The following is a 20,137-nucleotide window of genomic DNA, read 5'->3' as shown; positions in this document are numbered from 1 at the left end:
TTTAGGTGATACTGATTTTTGAAAACCTTGAAAGTAAATTTGACACTTTTTTTTTCCATCTAGGCTGAAGGGTATGTGATTGGCAGCTGTATTAAGCACATTCCCATCGCAGGACGAGATATAACATATTTTATTCAGCAATTGCTGAGAGACCGAGAAGTAGGAATTCCTCCAGAGCAATCCTTGGAAACTGCTAAGGCAGTAAAGGTAAAAAAAAAAAAAGTTAAGAATATAATTCAGTTAAAAATTAAAATCACGTTTATAATAGGAACATGAAAAACTCTTAAGTCAAGAACAGTAGTTTAAAAAAAACTTTTGTTAGCCAGTTACAAACCACTACTCTTAATTACATGTGTTTTTTCTCTGTATTTCTTGTAGGAAATTTTGGGAGATTATCAACCCTTTGCTTACTCTCACCACATTTCACATTTGAGAGGACTAACATATAAGAACATTTATACCAGCTGACTTCAACATACATTTCTGTGATTATTCTCTTTAGTAAAAATAAATGTAGCATGCCTTGGAGGTACTGTGGGTTCTGTTCCAGACCACTGCAATAAAGCGAATATCGCAGTAAAGCGAGTCACACAAATTTTTTGGTTTCCCAGTGTGTTTAAAAGTTATATTTACACTATATTGTAGTCTATTAAGTGGCAATAGCATTATGTCTATAAAAAATGTACATACCTTAATTAAAAAATACTTTTTGCTGAAAAATGCTAACCGTCATCTGATAATGCAGAGATGCCAGAAAAGTTCAGTTTGTAAAAAACACGTTATTGGTGAAGCACAGTAATTACAGGTATGCCTGTAATTAGTTCACTTCAGAGTCCTCACATCTTAGTTTTTGCTGACTTCTTTATTTTTAATTCTAGCAGTTTTCTGTTACAATAAAATTTTTGATGTCATTGATTCATTCGGCTGTAGAATAGAGGCAATGGTTGGCTCAAGTGATATGGCCCATAGAAGAAAAATGTGAAGGCTGTGTAAGGTATTTTAATAATTTGTATGCTACACCAGGGCTTCATGCAAAATACCAAAATATTTAACATTGCTTTTTAAATTTATCGTTTGTCAACATACCTAAAAAATTTCATTGGGTCTCACATATGTTTTGAATATGTCAAAGCAAACTTCCCAGGTAAAAATAACTCCATATATTTGACAGTCTGCATGATTATAGTGTTTTCCTTGCTTATCAAAGGATAGGAATGAAAAGGAATTTACTACTTCCTAGGTAGTAAAGGAATTTGTAAATGGTTGCCAGAAGTCACCTCAGGTAGGTGGGATCAAAATTAAATATGTAAAAAATTAATATGAACACTACTGTTTCAACATCTTTGGGAAATCTCTGGAGTTTAAAAATTAACAAAAACACCAAGGATTTGTTCTAGAGCATACTAGTGCTCAGTCTTAGTGTCTTTTAAGGATCATCATTTCCATGTAATTCCTACTTCCAAGATTTGGAGAAAGAAGACCTAATGTGACATACTCAAATTATCTTCTGTTTTCCAGTATTCTTTCCCATTATGTGTGTTGATTATCAGTAATAATATTTGTACCTATCTTGGATAGAATCCTTGATGTATACAAATATGTGAAATGTGTGTTTTTCTTCAAAAAAAAAAAAAAAGAAATAGACTGGCAATCAGGAGTCCACAAATTGCAGATAGAAAGTTATAACATGTTTGAACTGCATTTTTGATGAAAACCTTTACTGAGGACGTATATCCAAATATGCAGCGATTCAGCCTTGCAGGTGATATAGTAAAAAAGAATAGTTTATATTTTCAGTTTTTTTTCTTTTGCTCACTTAGCCCATAATCTTTTGTTCCAGATAGGTATTGAAGATCTATATATGTTAAAAAAAAAAAAAAAAATTTTTTTAACTGAAGTTTAGTTGCTGTATAATATTATATAAGTTATAGGTGTACAATACAGTGATTCACAATTTTTAAAGGTTGTATTTCATTTAAAATATTGACTGTATTCCCCATGTCGTACAATATATCCTTGAAGCTTATTTTATACCTAATAACTTGTACCTCTTACTATATTAATTTGTGTCGTTATGTCAACTATTTATTCTCCAGTTCTTCGTGTATTTTATGTTTTCTTTTTTCTAAAATGTGAACTCCTTTAATTATTGAAACAGCATAAAATTTTGGATGACATTAATGAGTGCTTTCATGAAACAGCACTGAAATATTAGAAATTGGCTCTTCGGTTTACGTCTTATTCTCTTCATCTGTGAACCCTTCGCTTATGTACAGGAGATGAGCTGTTTATTTTACTACACGCGCAATAACATCTGAGCATAAAAGTTTCTTCAGCTTCATTTGCTCATTTTATTTTCTGAAGACTTTTATTCATTTGATTTCAGTTTACTGAAAATATGCCATTCTGTTTTGCTTTTCCTAAAGCAAGAGGAAAAAATTACTCATTTCTTTTTCTAGGAGCGCTATAGTTATGTCTGCCCAGATTTAGTAAAAGAATTTAACAAGTATGATACAGATGGATCGAAGTGGATTAAACAGTATACTGGAATCAATGCTATCTCAAAGAAAGAATTTTCCATTGATGTTGGATATGAGAGATTCTTGGGACCTGAAATATTTTTTCATCCAGAGGTAAGTTTTTTTTTAGATGGAATTGTTTTGAAATATTCAGCAGAAAAAATCAGTCAACTATATCAGAGGACTTAATCTCAGGAACTTTCTTTTGTATACTAAAATACTATAGTGAGTCATATTTTTCAAGAAAAAGATTGCCTTTGTGTTAAAACTGGGTAAACAGTTACTATATTTCATACATTTAGAAAAATGAAACTTTTGTCTAATATTTGTGGCTTACTTGGGGTCATGGAAGGTGGGGAGCCCTTAAATTCATGGTCATTTAAATAAAATATTTTAGGAGATGTTCTAGAACTCTCTCCTCCTCCTCCCATATAAAATAACCATTATACAAAGAACCCTCAATTGACTATCATAACAAAATATTTAACTATTAGCAAAATAGTCTTCTCTGTTTATGAAGTGTTAGCCACATACAGGCTATATTAAATTAATGAAATATGTGCTTTTAATAATGAAAAATTCTTCTAGTAAGTTAGTATAAGAATTTTTTGTATTAGAATTAGTAACATTAAATGCCTATTCTGCTTGTTCAGCAGTAAGAATAGTTTGTTTAATATTGTTTACTCAGTCAGCAAGTGGTAAGTGAATACAGTTTTCATGATCTCAGTTTAAGCATTGTGTATTTAAGATGAAGAATTATTTATCTTGCTCTTATCAAGCTGAAAGAATGAGAGATGAATATCTAAAAAATGGAATAGTTGCTTAATGAATGCATGTATCTGGTGAGGGCATGGGAAGAAAGAGCATCTAAGTCTGCTTGGGAGAATCAGGGAAACTTCTTAGAGGAGATAGCAGTTGAACTGAGAAAGGATGAATGGGTATTTCTCAGGCATGTATGTTAGGGGAGTACATTTCTGGCAGAGAACTATATACATATATATAAAAGCTGGGTAGAGGTCTGGGGCGTAAGAGAGCTAGATAATAAAGTATAAAGGAAGAGAGTGGTAGGAGATGGATCCAGGTAGGTGTTAATGAGAGACTAAAATGCTATGCAAAGGAGTTTACTGGATTCTGTACTTGTGCAGAAATGTTCAGCGTGGAAATGACACAGATTTATGTATGGTATGGGAAAGGTCACTGGTTGCACTGGGTTGGATAGATAGGAACAGAATGAATTGTGTTGGAAACAGGTGAGTTTATTGCAGTTTCCCAGATGAAAAAAAGTCAGTAGGTCAATGAGAATGAGAAAGGAGGTGAGAGAAAGAATAGAATCGACATGATTTACCGATTGCTTAGATGTGAGGGGAGTAAGAATATGAAGAATCTGTGATGATTCCCAGTTTGTAACTTGAGCAACTCAATGTTTTGCCATCACTGAAGTTAGGAAAACGGAAGGAGAAGATAGATAAGGTAGAAAGAGGTGAGTTTACTATGCATCTTTTAAAAAGTTTGAAAATGAACACTTGGGTTCTAAGGGTTTTGAACTGGGGCATGTGTCCTGGAGTGAGGATAGATGTCAAGTCATCACCATATATGGTGCAAAGGAAGAGACTGGCCAGGCAGAGAATGTGGAGTGGGAAGGATGGGGCCTTAGTGCACACTAACACTTTATAGACAGGCAGAGTAAGAGGAGCCTGCAGAGGATACTGAAAAATACAGAAAGGAAGGAGACAAGCCAAGGGATTGCGGTGCTGACATTGAAAGAAGTGAATGTTTCAGGGAAGGAGGAGGTTAAATAGTGCCAGTTGCTACAGTGAGGTGATAGAGGAAATTTGAGAAATACCCATGGGTTTTTAGCATCCAGATTAGTGGTGATCCTAGGGGAGCAGTTTCAATGGAATTGTGTGATAGAGGCAGTGTGTCGCATCAGTGAGAGGTAAAGCTCTGGGAATTGTCAGTGTGGGCATCGTGAGAGGCGGCTGTAAAAGAAAGCTTAGTGGCTACAGGGAACTGGTAAGAAGTCAGTTGTAAGAAGGCTGAAGTTAGTTTTATTTTTAAGAGGGGTTACTCCAGGGACAGAGGTAAGGGGTTAAGTATGGGTGCAGGAAAGTGTGGAGCTGGAAAGGGTTAGAGGAGCAGGCAGATCGCTGAAGAAGTTTATCATCATAGTTCATAGCTTTAATTATTTTTCATGAACTGGAATCAAGCTGTTGTCTTGGAGAAGGGATCAGACAGAAGGTCGAGGGCTGGGAGAGAATAGTGACTTGGAATCACTCTTGAGGAGAATTGAGAAGGTGACTGTATTACTAGTCGTGGGGCACCACTGAAATTAGATACTCAGAACTTGTAGTCATAGAATGGTGTCGTCCCCGCCCCCCGTCCCACCCCACCAGGCAGTTTTGGGAAAGGACCAAAGGGCTTTGCCAAGGCAGAGGTTAAAGTGGTGCAGCCCTGAGAAGAGAGGGAATCCGGAAGGCTGAATTACTTAGAGATAGTGAGGGATACCGGCAAGGATTGGAGGTCATGATGAATTGGCATGTAGTTGGAAATGGGGAGCAAAGGAGTGAGCACCAGAAGGGTAGGGCAGTGTTGTCAGACAAGTGTAGAGGAGTTTTCAGATTTTAGACAGCACGTTTTCTTTGTAGTTCTTTAAATAAAAAAGGATATGTGCGTGTGGTTTTAAAAGTCGGATAACACTGACAGTGATGTGCAGGGCAGCCACTAGCTCTTACTTAGCCATTACTCTTGGTAATTACTTCCAGATTTCAAAATACAGTGCTTATACTGCTGTTTCTTGATATATCAATGTAAGTAGTTTATCTAGTAACCTCCTTTCAGTTGATTTTGTTTCTAGAACCTCTTTTCTCTTAGCCTATTATGTTATGTTATTGGCTGTTATGTTAAATCAATAGTATGACAGTATTTATAATATTATACCCGTGAATGTTGTTTGTTTTTGAGGCAGTAATGTAATGTGATTTTTTTTCTCTTAAAATTTAGTTTTTCCTAAATTTTTGCCTCATTTCTTCATTTGTGTCATTTTGTTTGTTCGTATATTCTTTCTTTCATTTATTCATGGACATTGTAGTTAACTACCTGGTTATACCAGGTCTGGAAAGGAACCTGGGGGTGTCACTATTCCATGTAGAGAATTTTAACAATTTCTTTCTTTATTTTCCACCTAGCATTTTTTTTTAATTGAAGTAGAGTTGATTTACAATATCGTGTTAGTTTCAAGTGTACAGCACAGTGATTCAGTTATTTATATATATATGTATATATATATTCTTTTTTCAGATTCTTTTCCCTTATAGGTTATTACAAAATATTGAGTAGTTCCCTGTGCTATATATAGTAGGTCCTTGTTCGTTCTCTATAATAATTTCTTTCCTTATATGGTTTCTTATACCTTCAATTTCTGGGAATTTTGAAGGTGCTACAGGGTGCTCTGGAAACACTTAGGATGTAAGGTCCCTTTTCTGTTTTCCAAACAGGGTTGGATTATTTTATTGTTTCCTTACCTCCTGTTTTCATCCTTGAGCATTTAAGTTTCCTTGTACTTTCCCTCTGTCCTTGTATTGGGGATTCCAGAGGATGCAGAGAGAGAACCACATGTAGCTGGAAATCAGGGCAGATTTTCCAGTGGGGCCATGTATATGTGAGTGGCTGAAGTAGAAGTGGATGAAAGGTCACTTGAGTTAAGGAACATCAGTTGTTTTGAAGTTGAAATGTTGGAGAGAGATGTTAAAACCCTAAGTTGAGGACAGGAATTAGAGTATTATGGAAGATTCTGAACCAGAGTCTTAGATGAATAGGATCCACAAGATAGATAATAGCATGGAAGATAGGAGATACCCTGGATTTCAAAAGAAGAAGCGTTTGAGTGAAATACTCTTTACAGGTATCTTTAGCTAACATCTTGACTGTCTTAAAAACCTTGAAACATTAGATATGTAAATAAGATGTGTTTTGGTTGTGTCATATTGCTTAGAAAAGGGATAGTTGTCTGGATGAAAATATATCTTGCTGTTTAAGGTTTTTTTTTTTTTTTTTTTTTTTTTTTTATTTATTTATTTTTGGCTGTGTTGGGTCTTCATTGCCAGGTGCGGGCTTTCTCTAGTTGCGGCGAGTGGGGGCTACTCTCTGTTGCGCTGCGCGGGCTTCTCGTTGTGGTGTCTTCTGTTGTTGTGGAGCACGGGCTCTAGGCACACGGGCTTCAGTAGTTGTGGCACGTGGGCTCAGTAGTTGTGGCTCACGGGCTCTAGAGCACAGGCTCAGTAGTTGTGGTGCACGGGCTTAGTTGCTCCACGGCATGTGGGATCTTCCCGGACCAGGGCTCGAACCCGTGTCCCCTGCATTGGCAGGCGGATTCTTAACCACTGTGCCACCAAGGAAGCCCTGTTTAAGGTTTTATATATAATTTTTAAAGTTAATTTAAGTAATCTTTATTGTTTGATAGATGAAGCTTTCTTCATTGTTTTTGAAAACTTTGAAACATCTTTTCGTCTCCATAGCTTTTATTCTCTTTGAAATTTCTTCTATGAGAAATCTGTTTTCTTTTCCCTTTTTTAAAGTTTAAAAAAAAATTAGTTATGTATACGCACATTGTTTAAAAGTCCTAGTTGTTTAAATTCTAGCAAAAAGTAGGAGTGCCCTGTATATATTTCCCCAATTTTTTTCTAGAGGTATATTCTTACTAGTTGATTCTTTTGGTGATTGCATCCATAGCTGCGAATAGCTTTCTTTGGTTATATTGCAACATCAAGTTTTTTCAGTTTTAGACATTTTTGTCAACTTCTAGCTATGGAAGAGGAGGATTGCCTTTTCTTTCCTCCCTTTGTCTCCACCACAAACAGTACCTTTTCATAATCTTTTGTCCCAATAGTTAGATTGTAATTTCAGTTAGGTAAAAATCCAGTGCTTATATGTTGGTGAACACAAATTTTATTTAGATGTGAGCCATGTAGTTTACCATGAAATATTTTCCTGTCTAGTATTTTGTTTTCCCACAGAGTCATTAATAAGTTGTCCACTTAGTTTTAAAATAATTGTCATTAATTCACTTTGCATCTGTCTTCTCAGCATACTCAGATGCATAGGGTTTTTTCATCAGTTTAATTTTCCAGAGCATCTGATATGTCCCAATCTGAACTTGTTTCCTTCTGCACCTGATAGAGAGTTCACCATCATTCTGGGGATTCCCTTTGCCTCTCTCTTGTGTTAGAGTTAGATCCCTCTTTCCTCTGTCCTGTGTCTTTCCCTTTCTTACTGTCCACTTCTTTATTTTGGTGGAGATCATCTGCCAATAGAGTTCCTGATAAAAAGGGTACATGGGAAATGAAAACTTTAAGACCTTGCATGTCTGAAAATGTATTCATTTTATCTTCACACTTGTTTGGTAGTTTGGGTGTAGAATTCTAGATTGGAAATTATTTTCCTTCAGCATTTTGAAGCTACTGCTTGATTGCTTTCCATTATAACTTGAAGTGAAAAACTGCTCTGATTTCTAAACCTTGTATAGGACCTTTTTTTTTTCCTCTCCAGATAGATACTTGTAGATCTTCGCTTTGTTCCTTAGCATTCTGCTGAGCTATTTTTCTCTTCTAGTTGCTCTTTGTGCTTTTGTTCTGATCTCTAGATGATTTCTCCAACTTTGCTTTCTGAACCCTCTATTGAATTTTTTATTTCTGGTAACATACTTAATTTTCAAGAACTTCCCCTACCTCTGCTTTTGATACTCCTTTTTTATGCTACCGTGTACTTGTTTCATGGTTGCATATCTTTTGGCTCTCTGAGGATACTAGTCAGAGGTTGTTTTTTTTTTTAAGTTTTCTTCTTTCTGCTTTCTTCCAAGTTGCCTTTCTCTTTGTTTTGATTCCTATATTTTACATGCTCGAGACTCTAGGGGATCACTTATTTAGGAGGGGGACACTCAGCCTGTTGGAAATCTAAGCTTTGTGAGTGGGACTTGTTGACTATGGCTTTTTCTTTGGAGGATAGCCCTATGTGTGTTTCTTCGGATCATTTCAGGTAATCCAGTTCCCAGAGAAGACTCCTGCCTAGAGAGTAAAGGTTGGCAGCCAAATTGAGGAAGAGGGTTGGTATTTATGTGTTAGCAGTAGGCTGCATGAATACCTTCACTTAAAATCCTGCTGCTTTCATTCCTTTCAGTTGTGTGTAAAGAGTCCTGGCACTCTGCTTTATTCCCTTTAGAGAATAGGTTAGCCAGTTTTCTCCTTGGATGATGAGGAGGCATTTGATAGACTTCTTTGGAGGGGATCTGGGGCTTTAACTGCTCCTCAGAGAGACTTTCTGCCAGTCTTCCTCCCTGCCCTCCTTCTAACTTAATTTCAGCGCTGACAGGTACAGCTAGTTCTTTGGGGGATTTGTGATACAGCTTGATTCGTGGCTTTTCCTGCTGATGACTTATTAAGTGCTTTAGGGGGAGTGCATGGTCTTATCCATCTGCTTTTCAGATTCTGTTTTACCAAATTTTGTTGCTGTTTCTTCCTGTTCTGTTCTCTCCATACTTTGGGGATTATGCCTTAAAAAATTCTCTTTATTGGTGCTTTTAATAGAGAAAGAGCAAGATTAGATATGTGTGTGTTCAGTTCACCACGTTTTCCAAGAATAGACCTGTTTTTTGTATCGTTTGAACTGTCACTTCCCAAGTTAATTTTAAGATTCTTCTGTAATTTTAGATATTTCTGTCATTTGAAGGATTTGCTCAGTTTTTTTGTTTTGTTTTGTTTTGGTTAGATGAAAGTGGGGGCATTTGAGCTTGATTGAACACTGAAGATAAAATGTGTGAAAGAATAAGGGGATATTTATTATTGAACTGCTAAATTTATCATAAATAGTAGAAAGAACTGTTTTTTAGAAGGAATGGGTTTAGCACTTCATTTTTTTTTTTAAAGGAAGATTTTTTCCACAAACCTCTTTGGGCTGCTGTGCTTTAGTTGGGTACCTTCCCTATAAATTTTTCAGAAGAGAAAAAAGATATGTCTTCCTTGAGAGCTACTTGCAGTAATCCTAAAACCTGATCAAGGAGCAGTTAGGCAAGACTAATCCTTTTGCTGAAAGTGAAAGAAAAGGCCTACAGATATTAATAGGCACCCTAGGTTGAGCCTATTAGTATTAAAGTAGCGAATAAATCTCCAACACTTTATTGTTAATTTATTGTTAATTTTTTCTTTTTTCCTAAATTTTTTAAAGAAATATTCATTGCTTGCTTCTTTACTGTATATTATTCTACTCGTTCTCACCTGGGGTTCTGCAGCACAGTAGTCCGTGAGCTTTTTCAAAAGATACTTTCAAATCAGACTCCATTTCTTTCTAAATGAGAATTTCTGTGGGTAGATCCCAGGGTATGTGAATACTTAAAGGTTTATAAATATTTTCTTTTGCATATTCCTGATTAAAAATTACTGTGAGAAGGGCACACAGGTACATAGCACAGGAATGAATGACCCTATCCCTGCCTTCTGCTTGCTCACGGTATAGCAGACAGACTGTCCTAAAGGTAGAAAAATAATTCCAGGAAGGTTAATCTCGTGTGCGTGTGCGTGTGCGTGTGCGTGCGTGTGTGTGTGTGTGTGTGTGTGTGTGTGTATTACTGTTTTAGGTAAGTACTGAAGAAATGGCTAACAAAGAACCAGCAGAGAATTTGGAGGTTTTCTATCAGCAAGTTGATAAGATAACATTTTCGGGATTCCAGTTCTGCTGCTCATTCCCTGCCTGTAACCTGAGCTTGTCTATGAATGGCATAGGAAGGCAGCCAAGTTGAGCTGTATTCTCCCGTTGTTCCACAGAATACAATACAGGCCACCTCGGACAGATGAAACATTCTCTAGTCTGTAGGTTGGGTTCTTGAGACTCAGTAAGAGCCACATTTTTATACCCACTGTATATCCCTGTTAGAGTTTCTTACGCTCATCAGCATGTTTCAGAAAATTAGATTTTGGCTGCCAGTTTCTTTTCTCTTACTGTGGTAGTAGAGGTCAGTAGAACCTTTGTTAGTGGTATTTTACTTTATGTAAATTAAAATATTTTCTGTCATTATGCTTCATTACTCAGGTAACATTAAATCTCTCCATTGTGTGCCCACCCTCTAAATAACTTAAAACTAATTTTAAAAATTGTGAAAAATCGACACATGCCTGATAATTATCAGTCAAGTTATGGAATCAGTTTAATGAACAAAGGAATGTTGTCTCTCCCATTAGGACAACCTAATTCTAAAAATGAGAGGCCAGGAGAGGTTGTTGGCAGCTCATTTTCTAGAAAATATTTTAAATTGTATTCATTTTAATAAAGTATACCTATTTATTTTTGACAAATTAGAGCTAGATTCTGACCTTTTATTTTAATCTAGGAAAAATCCCTTGTAGCATTTCCTTTCCAATTTTAATGACATGGCAACTTACACATATTTTTGAAAAATTTTGGTAAAATGAGATCTTTGTTTCAGAATACAAGTTTAATTCTGAGATCCAGCATTTGAAAACTTCTTTATGTTTCTCTTTTTTGTGGTTCCTCTCAGGAAATATATGGCCTGATTTAGGAGGGCTATAGGCATGCATATAAAAATAAATGATGGGTAAAAAGGAAGCTTTCCCTAATATTGTTTCTCCTTGTGTCAGACCTCTTTGTTATATATAAAAATTAAATTTTAAATTATTTATTATCTTTAACCTCATTCCATTTCTGTAATAGTTTAAATTGTCAAACAACTTTCCATCTCAAGCCTACCCATCTAGCCAGTCTGTTAAAAAAATATTCTGAAAAGTGTATTGTATAATGCACATGTACTTAACCACCCCAAATAAACACATAACTAATATTTTAACATTTTTCATACATTTTTTTAATGAAATTAACTACAGAAAGAATACCTTCCTCAGACCCTTTCCTTTCTCTACTTCCTTTTCATCCTTTCTTCTTCCTGAGGTAATCACAGTCATGAATTTAGTGTGTTTCCAGTCTATGTTTTTAAATGTACATGTATCCATAAAAAATATATATTTAAAAAAATTTGCATATATGGAATCATTCAAGTTTAAAAAAACGAGTGTCACTATTTGGAAATTGTTTATTTTGACTATGAGTATATCATCCTGTGAATACTACAGTTCATTCTTGTTATTCACAGTAGATGTTATATAAAGTTGCTGTAAACACTGAATTAGTGAATGCTGAGCCACTGCTCCTAAGGGAAATGCGGAGTTAGGTTCCTGTGAGGCTCAGGCTACAACATTTTTGTCACTGAAACACGTAACCTTGTTTTATGTGTGTTTCTGTTTAAAGACATATTTTAAAATAGATATTATTGATTTATTAACATTGAGCTCAGGGTCAACAGCACTGTAGTTCGTGCCTAAATGAAACTTATCTAACACTGTATTTTCTCCATAAGGCACATCACGGCCTTCTTGTGCTTTAGGAGCAGTAGACAGTACTTCACACTATGCTTGGGGGTCATTTTAAACAGCAAAATCACCGACAAAAATGGGAAAACTGTGGGACTAAGAGATCATGAAAAGGACACTTATTTGTAGTATAAAAGCTGAAACAAGAAGGCAGAGCGTTGCCTTGTTCCACCTGAGCTGTGAATGTGAATGTCAGTCAGCTCCAATTTTCACAGCTCTGCACATGCGCATGTCCATGTGAAAGCACCGCAGATACTGATTTCAGGGTTACAGGTAACTTTAGTAAGTAGGCAGATTTGCAGATAACCAAATCCATGAATAATGAGGATTGACGGCACAGCATTTTATTTATTTCATACCCTGCTGGTGGACTTCTGGGTTGTTTTTACTCTTAGAAGCAAAGCTGCTATAATTTTATGCCTTTATGTAATAGCACATGTGTGGGAGTTTCTTTGGGGTTTGTTATAAGAAGTGGAATTAGTAGTGGTACATTTTAAATTTTATTAGATGTTGCCAAATTGTTCTCCAGAGTGTTTATATCAATGTATATTCTCATCAGCATTGTAAAGTGTTGCACAGATTTTTGCCAGCTCATAGTATATGTTTGGCTTTACATTTTTGCTGTTCTGGTGGTTATGAAATGGTATATATGATCATTATTTTAATTTGATTTCTTCTGAACTCTCTGATTTCAGTGTCTTTAATTTGAATCAGAGACCAGAATTTATGGTTTTTAGAAGTCCTTTTATTTTTGAACTGAAAACTTTCTTAATTTTTCATTGTGATATTTAAGTCAGTAGTGGTCTAATCTCTGTCGTACGTCCAATTTACTTTTCAGTTTGCTAATCCAGACTTTACTCAGCCTATCTCAGAAGTTGTAGATGAAGTAATTCAGAATTGTCCTATTGACGTCAGACGTCCTCTCTACAAGGTCAGTATTTACAGCAAAATTGTTATTCTAGGTCATACTTTTTAAAAAACTTCTTTGTTTTCTCTCTGTTGGTGAATGTAAATTTAAAAACACCTGTCTTCAAAGGGGTATAATAGGATTTTAGTACCATTTCTTGTATCTTTAAACTTTTTCTTCTTTCTCTTACATAAAAGTTGTATTTATTTATTTATTTTGTCCACTAATACAGAATATTGTCCTCTCTGGAGGTTCAACCATGTTCAGGGACTTCGGACGTCGCTTGCAAAGAGATTTGAAAAGAACCGTAGATGCCAGGCTGAAATTAAGTGAGGAATTGAGTGGTGGTAGATTGAAGGTTGGTTTTCTCAGTTATTGGTGGGAAGGTTGAGGGTGCCTTGATTATTATATTGGGAATGCAAAATGTCTGTCAACTTTCTTTTATTTAGAAAGGTAAGAGGAACCTGAGGTATTCTGATGGAACGTGGTTAATTTTATAGATTCATATCCATGATATTCTCGGTCATTCCGTTCCTCTAGGATATTACCTACATTTCTGGAAAATATTCTTGGTTATAGCCATGAGAGAGATTTTTTTTGATATCTGTCTCAAACAGATAATTTATATATAGTAGATTCCTTGCATATTCCAGCGATAATATTCTTTATGGGTCCACAAAATTTTAAATACTTTTTACAGCAGGACAGCAAAGCAGAGTTGAGAGAGAAAGGCTGTTGTGTGGTCAAGCCTGCTTTCACAGACTCTAGCCTCTAGCCTCTCCCATAGCAGCCTCATAGTGTGAAATCAAATTGGTGGTTCAGCAAAACAACCTTTCTGTTACGTGTCCTGTAATTTTGGGCTTGCTGGCAAAAAGTCAGAATTAGCCTTAAATTCTCAGATGACTGCTTTATGTATTTATAAGACAAATTTTCAGTAAATTTTGTTCCATTTTCGTTAAATGTGGGATATTGAAGCAAAACATCGATTCAGAGGATATGTTGCTAAGTAAAACACATTTTATTCAACTTGGGAAACTACCAAGAATGAGGGCTCCATCTGAGACTACCACAGTCATTCAAAATGACTTGAAAGTAAACTACAGCACTCTTGTATTGCTGCTTGCTGAGAAACTGCATGACAGCTGACTGTTTTCAGCCCCTAAATTTTGATTATCTTAAACTTATCCCTGGGAGTACAGTAAAAAGTAGTTGTTTAGTTTGTAATGACTCATTACAGATACATGAAATGAAAAAAGAAATGCTGTTTTTGAAAACAATATTTCAGTAAAGTAAAAATGTTTAAAATATTTTTAAGCTTCTTGTATATTTCTAAATAAGAAATGAGAGATTTTTTTCCCTCAGTGATGTCAGCACTATGCTGACATATCTAATTAGACAGGAAAAACCTGTATACTAGAGTACTCCGCCTCCTTCCCTTTTATTTTACTCAGTAGTCATTTTTATAGATCTTCATAACATCTTTATGTATTTGTATTTAAATCTGGCTTTATTTCTTGTCAATCCAATTTTAAATGGCAGCCAAACAGCTTTTTTTTTAAACAAAAAAAGCCAGATCTTTTTATGACATGTAAGTTTAAAAATTTTTTATTTTGACATAATCTCATGCTTTAAAAAACTTGGCAAAATCTAGTAAAAGATTCCTATATGTTGTTCTCCTAGGTTCCCCAAATTTTAGCATTTTATATTAGTTTTATTCTGTTTTTATAAATATATGTCTGTATGCAAATACACACATACACCTTTTTCTGAACTATTTGAGAATGAGTTGCAGATATGATGGCCCATTACCCCTAAATATTCTAGTGTATATTTCCTAAAAATAGACCATTACAGTTATCAACAAAATTAACCTTGATACACAATATTTTATCTAGTTGTAGACCTGGTTCAAATTTCTCCCATTATTGTTCTTTATAGCAAAAGGAAAAAAATACATTTATTTATTTTTTTTTCCTGGTCTAGGATTCAATCCAGGATCACATGTTTGAATTCGGTATCATTTCCGTTTAATCTGGAAAAAGTATCCGTGTTTTTTATCTTTTATAATCTTAATATTTTTGAAGAGTACAGGCAACTTATTTTGCAGAATCTTTCTCAGTTTGGGGTTCTCTGATGTTTTGTTATGATTAGGTTCAGATTTTGCATTTTTGGCAGTAATACCGCAGAAGTGATGTTGTATTCTTTTTAGTGCATTGTATCACTAGACACGTGATATGATTTGTCCCATATGCTAACTTTGATCACCTGGTTAAGTGTCTGTCAGGTTCCTCTATTATAAAGTTATTTTTTCCTTTGTATTTAATAAGAATCTTATGGGGAGATACTTTCAGACTATGTAACTATCCTGTTTTTCATCAAACTCTCACCCACTGGTTTTAACATCCATTTTTCTTTCCTAAAATAGTCATTACTGTGGTAGCGGCCAAATGGTATTTTGCAAATTCCGTCATTTCTTCTATGTTTTATAGTCTCATTTTACTGTAAGGAAGAGTATTTCTTTCCACCTCGTTCATTCATTCATTAAGTAATATCTATGAACTCCTGATTTCTCAGTTATTCTATAGGCTGTATCATTAATATCATTGTGATATAATATCAACATATCATCATACTATTATTAATTTTGATGTTCAAATTTTCTCAGCTTTGGCCAGTAGGAATCATTCAAAGGTGGTTTTTATTCCTTTTGTTGTGGCCCCAGTATTCTTCAGGTACTTCCTTACTTTCTGGAACAGCAAGATATTGCAGGTTCATCTTGTACTTTCTCTTCTCCAGTCTTGTAATCAGCCATTTTGTTTCAACGTACCCTTGTTCCTTTTAGTGGGGAATGCTATTAAGAAACAAAGTTTTATGCTATACATAAAATAGATAAGCAAAAAGGATTTACTGTATAGCATGGGGAACTATATTCAATATCTTATAATAACCTCTAATGGAAAATAATCTGAAAAAAATATATATATGAATCACTTTGCTGTACACCTGAAACTAATACAATATTGTAAATCAACTATACTTCAATTTAAAAAAAAAAACACCAAGATTTGGACACTAGGTATATTCATTGCTACTGAGGGGTCACTGCTTTTAGGCCTTGTTGGCAGTCAGAGCTAGGATGTGTGTGAGTATCCATCTATATCTAGTTGGCTCTATTTATATAAATTAAAAACTATGGATTCATACTGATAATGCAAGTTCCAGAACACCATAAGGTTCATTCTAGCCTTCTACCTTCCCGTATTTGTAATGTTCTTCCCTGACAGTAAGAAACCTGGCTTCTATTTTCTATAGTACATTTGTTTGTGCTCAATCCTGGAATACATATATAGTAGTTTCAGAATTATTAATCCATACCACTGTGAGAAATAGACCCACTAACTGAAGTTCAGTGTTTGCTTAGTTTTTTTCTTAGGCCTGAGGACACAGCCATAATATTGTGTTCACAGGTTACCTGCGTTAATTCCTTTCCCTCACTTCAGTGTGGTTATGTTTTTTAAAAAATAATAAAATTAGCTTAATTTGTTTTTGTTGTATTCTGTTTTGCCGTGTGTACCCCTCCCCCCGCATCTTTTAAAGTTTTATTTATTTATTTTTGAGTACGTACATCTAAGGTTAAATGATACAGAAATTGTTGTATGAATTTACCATTGAACTGATCTTACTATGCCGTTTATAGCCAAAACCTATTGATGTACAAGTCATTACACACCACATGCAGCGATATGCAGTTTGGTTTGGAGGATCCATGCTGGCTTCCACGGTAAGTGAGATGAAGCTTACTTTAAAATTTGATTTTTTTTTAAGATAAAAGAACTTATCAGTACTTATACAATTTAAAAGAACAAGAGGAATTTCTTAAATTTTGATATAATATTGTACAGGGAAGTTACTGAATAGAAATGTACACAGTATTTTAAAAAGTGGAATTCATTTGGATTTTTTTTTTTTTTGGTTTTTTTTTTTTGTTTGTTTTTTTTGAGTGAGCCTTTAAAGTTTTAAAATTTATCTGTAGGGAAAAATCTTTTAACCCTGTGGTAATACGGATATCAGAAGGTCATTGTTTTTTCTGTGCAAATATTTAAAAGCATTAAGAGTTATGTTTCATCACATAGGAAGTATGATGTTCTAAACTGAATAAAGGGAATTACTAAGATCCCTCTCCCCAAACCAAAACATCTTAAAACCCCTTTAAAAGATATTTTAACATTGTTAGCCTACGAAATAATGGTGCTTTATCCTGTAGTGCACAGAGTATTAAATAAAATGTAAGAACTTTTATCTGAATTATTGAAAACTATACAACCTTGGATTGAAAACCATTTAAAAATAAGAGGTGAAAGTTATTTTCTTCCTTAATTTGAATTGTCTTCAGTTGTGCCGTATAACCTAGTTGAGTGTGTAACTTTGCCCTTTGAGAACCCTCCTGCACTGTTGGTGGGAATGTAAACTGATACAGCCACTGTGGAGAACAGTATGGAGGTTCCTTAAAAAACTAAAAATAGAACTACCATGTGACCCAGCAATCCCACTACTGGGCATATACCCTGAGAAAACCGTAATTCAAAAGGACACATGTACCACAGTGTTCATTGCAGCACTATTTACAATAGCCAGGTCATGGAAGCAACCTAAGTGTCTTATCAACAGATGAATGGATAAAGAAGATGTGGCACATATATACAATGGAATATTACTCAGCCATAAAAAGGAACAAAACTGAGTTATTTGTAATGAGGTGGATGGACCTAGAGTCTGTCATACAGAGCGAAATAAGTCAGAAAAGAGGAAAACAAATACCAGATGCTAACGCACATATATGGACTCTAAAAAAAAATGGTACTGACGAACCTAGTGGCAAAGCAGGAATAAAGATGCAGAAGTAGAGAACAGACTTGAGGACACAGAGGGGGAAGGGTAAGCTGGGACGAAGTGAGAGAGTGGCATGGACATATATACACTACCAAATGTAAAATGCATGGCTAGTGGGAAGCTGCTGCATAGCACAGGGAGATCAGCTCGGTGCTTTGTGACCACCTAGAGGGGTGGGATAGGGAGGGTGGGAGGGAGGCTCAAGAGGGAGGGGGTATGGGGATATATGTATATGTATAGCTGATTCACTCTGTTATACAGCAGAAACTAACACAACATTGTAAAGCAATTGTACTCCAATAAAGATATAAAAAAGAAAAAAAAACTTTGCCCTTTGAGAAATGAGATAACAGAGCATGGAATAGTCTCTCCATACCAGACCATGAGTGAGGAAAACAGGTTAATCTAGAAGTTTTTGTAGCATGACTAGGAGTAGTTTATCTGTAATTTAGATTAATGCTGCTGCTTTTCTTGATTCACTGTACGGTGTGGGAAAGCCTCAACAGAATGGTCTGGGCATTTGAGATTCAACCTTCCATTCCTCAGAATTTCAAAATCCCAGGAGAAACAGGTGTTGAGGAGGGGGATGGAGGGACTCGAGTTAAGTGCTTCTTTTCAGTTTTGGTTATAGACTTAAAGCTGAATTTGAGTCATGGTTGCTAGAATTTCTGAGCTTTGTTCAAGTACCATGAATGGACTAGTAATAAACATTTTAGATTTAACAAATCTATTTCAAAGCATGTGGAAGAGTGGTAAATTTTTGACCTTTACCAAAATATATGTTTTCATTTGCAGCCTGAGTTCTACCAAGTATGCCACACCAAAAAGGATTACGAAGAAATTGGACCTAGCATTTGTCGTCACAATCCAGTGTTTGGAGTCATGTCGTAAAATTGGCTTCATAGTTATTGGGGTTAGGGAGGTGGGGAAGAAATAATCTTTCTGATTACCTGTTTTGTCTGGATGGCTGGTTTTGAGGTTGTAAACCTGACTTGAAATAGTAAGACCAAACGTAATTATACAGGAATATTTTAATAAGTATATCAACATGCGAATGTAGAGGAGAGCCAAAATGATTAAGTGTTTTTCTTTAGATTGAATATTTGAATCTTACGTGTAACAAAAAGAAGTGGGTTTTAGTTCTTTCTGTGCCCTGCTATTTTGTATATTATTGAATTATCCAAGATTTGATGGGATTTATCGGTATGTAGATAGCTCTATAATGCTTGAATTGTACACTCTGAAGTGTGCAATGCAAGAGCTTGTTTATATTTCATACTTTTTATACTTTGAGGAAAAAAAGTCGAAGAAAAACTAGTATTTGAGGGAAAAAAAGTGACCAAGTAAAGGATAAATACAAAACATAGCCTGTGAGACTTGGCATACACACACACTCATGGGATTCCAGTTATTAGGAAGTGCTTCCATACCCTATGCCCCCCAATGGTTTTCTTTGCAAGTGCTTTTGGAACTAAGAAGCTAGTATCTTGGATTAACTGATGCCTGCTAGTGCTTTCTGATTACTCGCATTCTGTTTCTCGCTTTAAAGGAAAAGTAAAGACAAGACTGTTGGACCAGTATTGCAGTTCTGCAGTGTCATTTCTTATTAAAAAATGAATAATTTGATTACCCAAATTGGTATATTTAAAGCCTAACACCATTCTAATAAAGGCACAAATTTCTTTTTAATACTTGTTTCAAGCTCTTTAATCTCTTTATAAGTTAACTAATAAATCTATTTTCTTCAAACCTCTGCAGTAGTTCTTTAAAAATCACAACAGTTGGTTAGCAAGCTGACTTTTTTATGTGCTCTAAACAAATAATTGTGAACTTTTAATATGTTGAGTGCTTTCATTTTGATAACTGGATCTCCATTTGGTATTTTCGTTTGTATAACTCATTTGCAGTCTGAAAATTTTTTTAGTGCCAGTCCCTGACATATCATGGAAAGTTAATTTTCATTGCATTTTAAAATATCTGGATCATGAAGAACAAGTGATGAAAATAAATTAAAACTGAATTACCTTTTCTGTTTTTTTTTTTTAGAAGCAGTGTCATTCTACTTTGTGTTTATATATTTACATACTTTTTTATTTCTGTTGAGATAGTAGGATTCATTGAAATCTCTATAATGTATACGGTAGAAAATTTCTTATGAACTTGAAATTTTACCAGTTATTTATAGAAGACTAAAACGGGAGATGTTTTATAGGCTTTTAGAACTTAAGCAGTAGTACCAGTGAACACTTGAACTTCATTATCCGTGAAAATAACACACAGGGTTAATATATATACCTCTGTCCAAAAGTTGAAGAACAATTTAATTGTTTTTGTTGTTTGTTTTTAATATAAAGATAGAATTGGGGAGTAGACTTTAGTTTTTATTTAGAGTG

At 35.0% G+C, this 20,137-nt stretch overlaps 1 protein-coding gene across 2 annotated transcripts in view; it reads left to right on the top strand.

The window, feature by feature from the left end:
• ACTR3 (actin related protein 3) overlaps positions 1–19,770 on the top strand; it is a 56,203-nt gene extending 36,433 nt beyond the window's left edge. The window contains exons 6-11 of one of the 2 annotated variants that reach the window (XM_036857222.1): positions 64–207; positions 2,460–2,633; positions 12,786–12,878; positions 13,087–13,212; positions 16,552–16,635; positions 18,540–19,770. In XM_036857222.1, coding sequence (XP_036713117.1) covers positions 64–207; positions 2,460–2,633; positions 12,786–12,878; positions 13,087–13,212; positions 16,552–16,635; positions 18,540–18,635 — 717 coding nt within the window. In that variant the 3' untranslated portion in view covers positions 18,636–19,770. The remainder of the gene's footprint in view (positions 1–63; positions 208–2,459; positions 2,634–12,785; positions 12,879–13,086; positions 13,213–16,551; positions 16,636–18,539) is intronic. The other variant, XM_036857221.1, reaches the window with a different exon arrangement.
• The last annotated feature ends 367 nt before the right edge of the window (positions 19,771–20,137 follow it).

This window comes from Balaenoptera musculus, chromosome 7 (genome assembly GCF_009873245.2).
Source record: "Balaenoptera musculus isolate JJ_BM4_2016_0621 chromosome 7, mBalMus1.pri.v3, whole genome shotgun sequence".
NCBI classification, from domain to species: domain Eukaryota; kingdom Metazoa; phylum Chordata; class Mammalia; order Artiodactyla; family Balaenopteridae; genus Balaenoptera; species Balaenoptera musculus.
The sequence above is the reverse complement of the archived record's forward strand: the minus strand, read 5'-3'. Positions and strand labels throughout refer to the sequence as shown.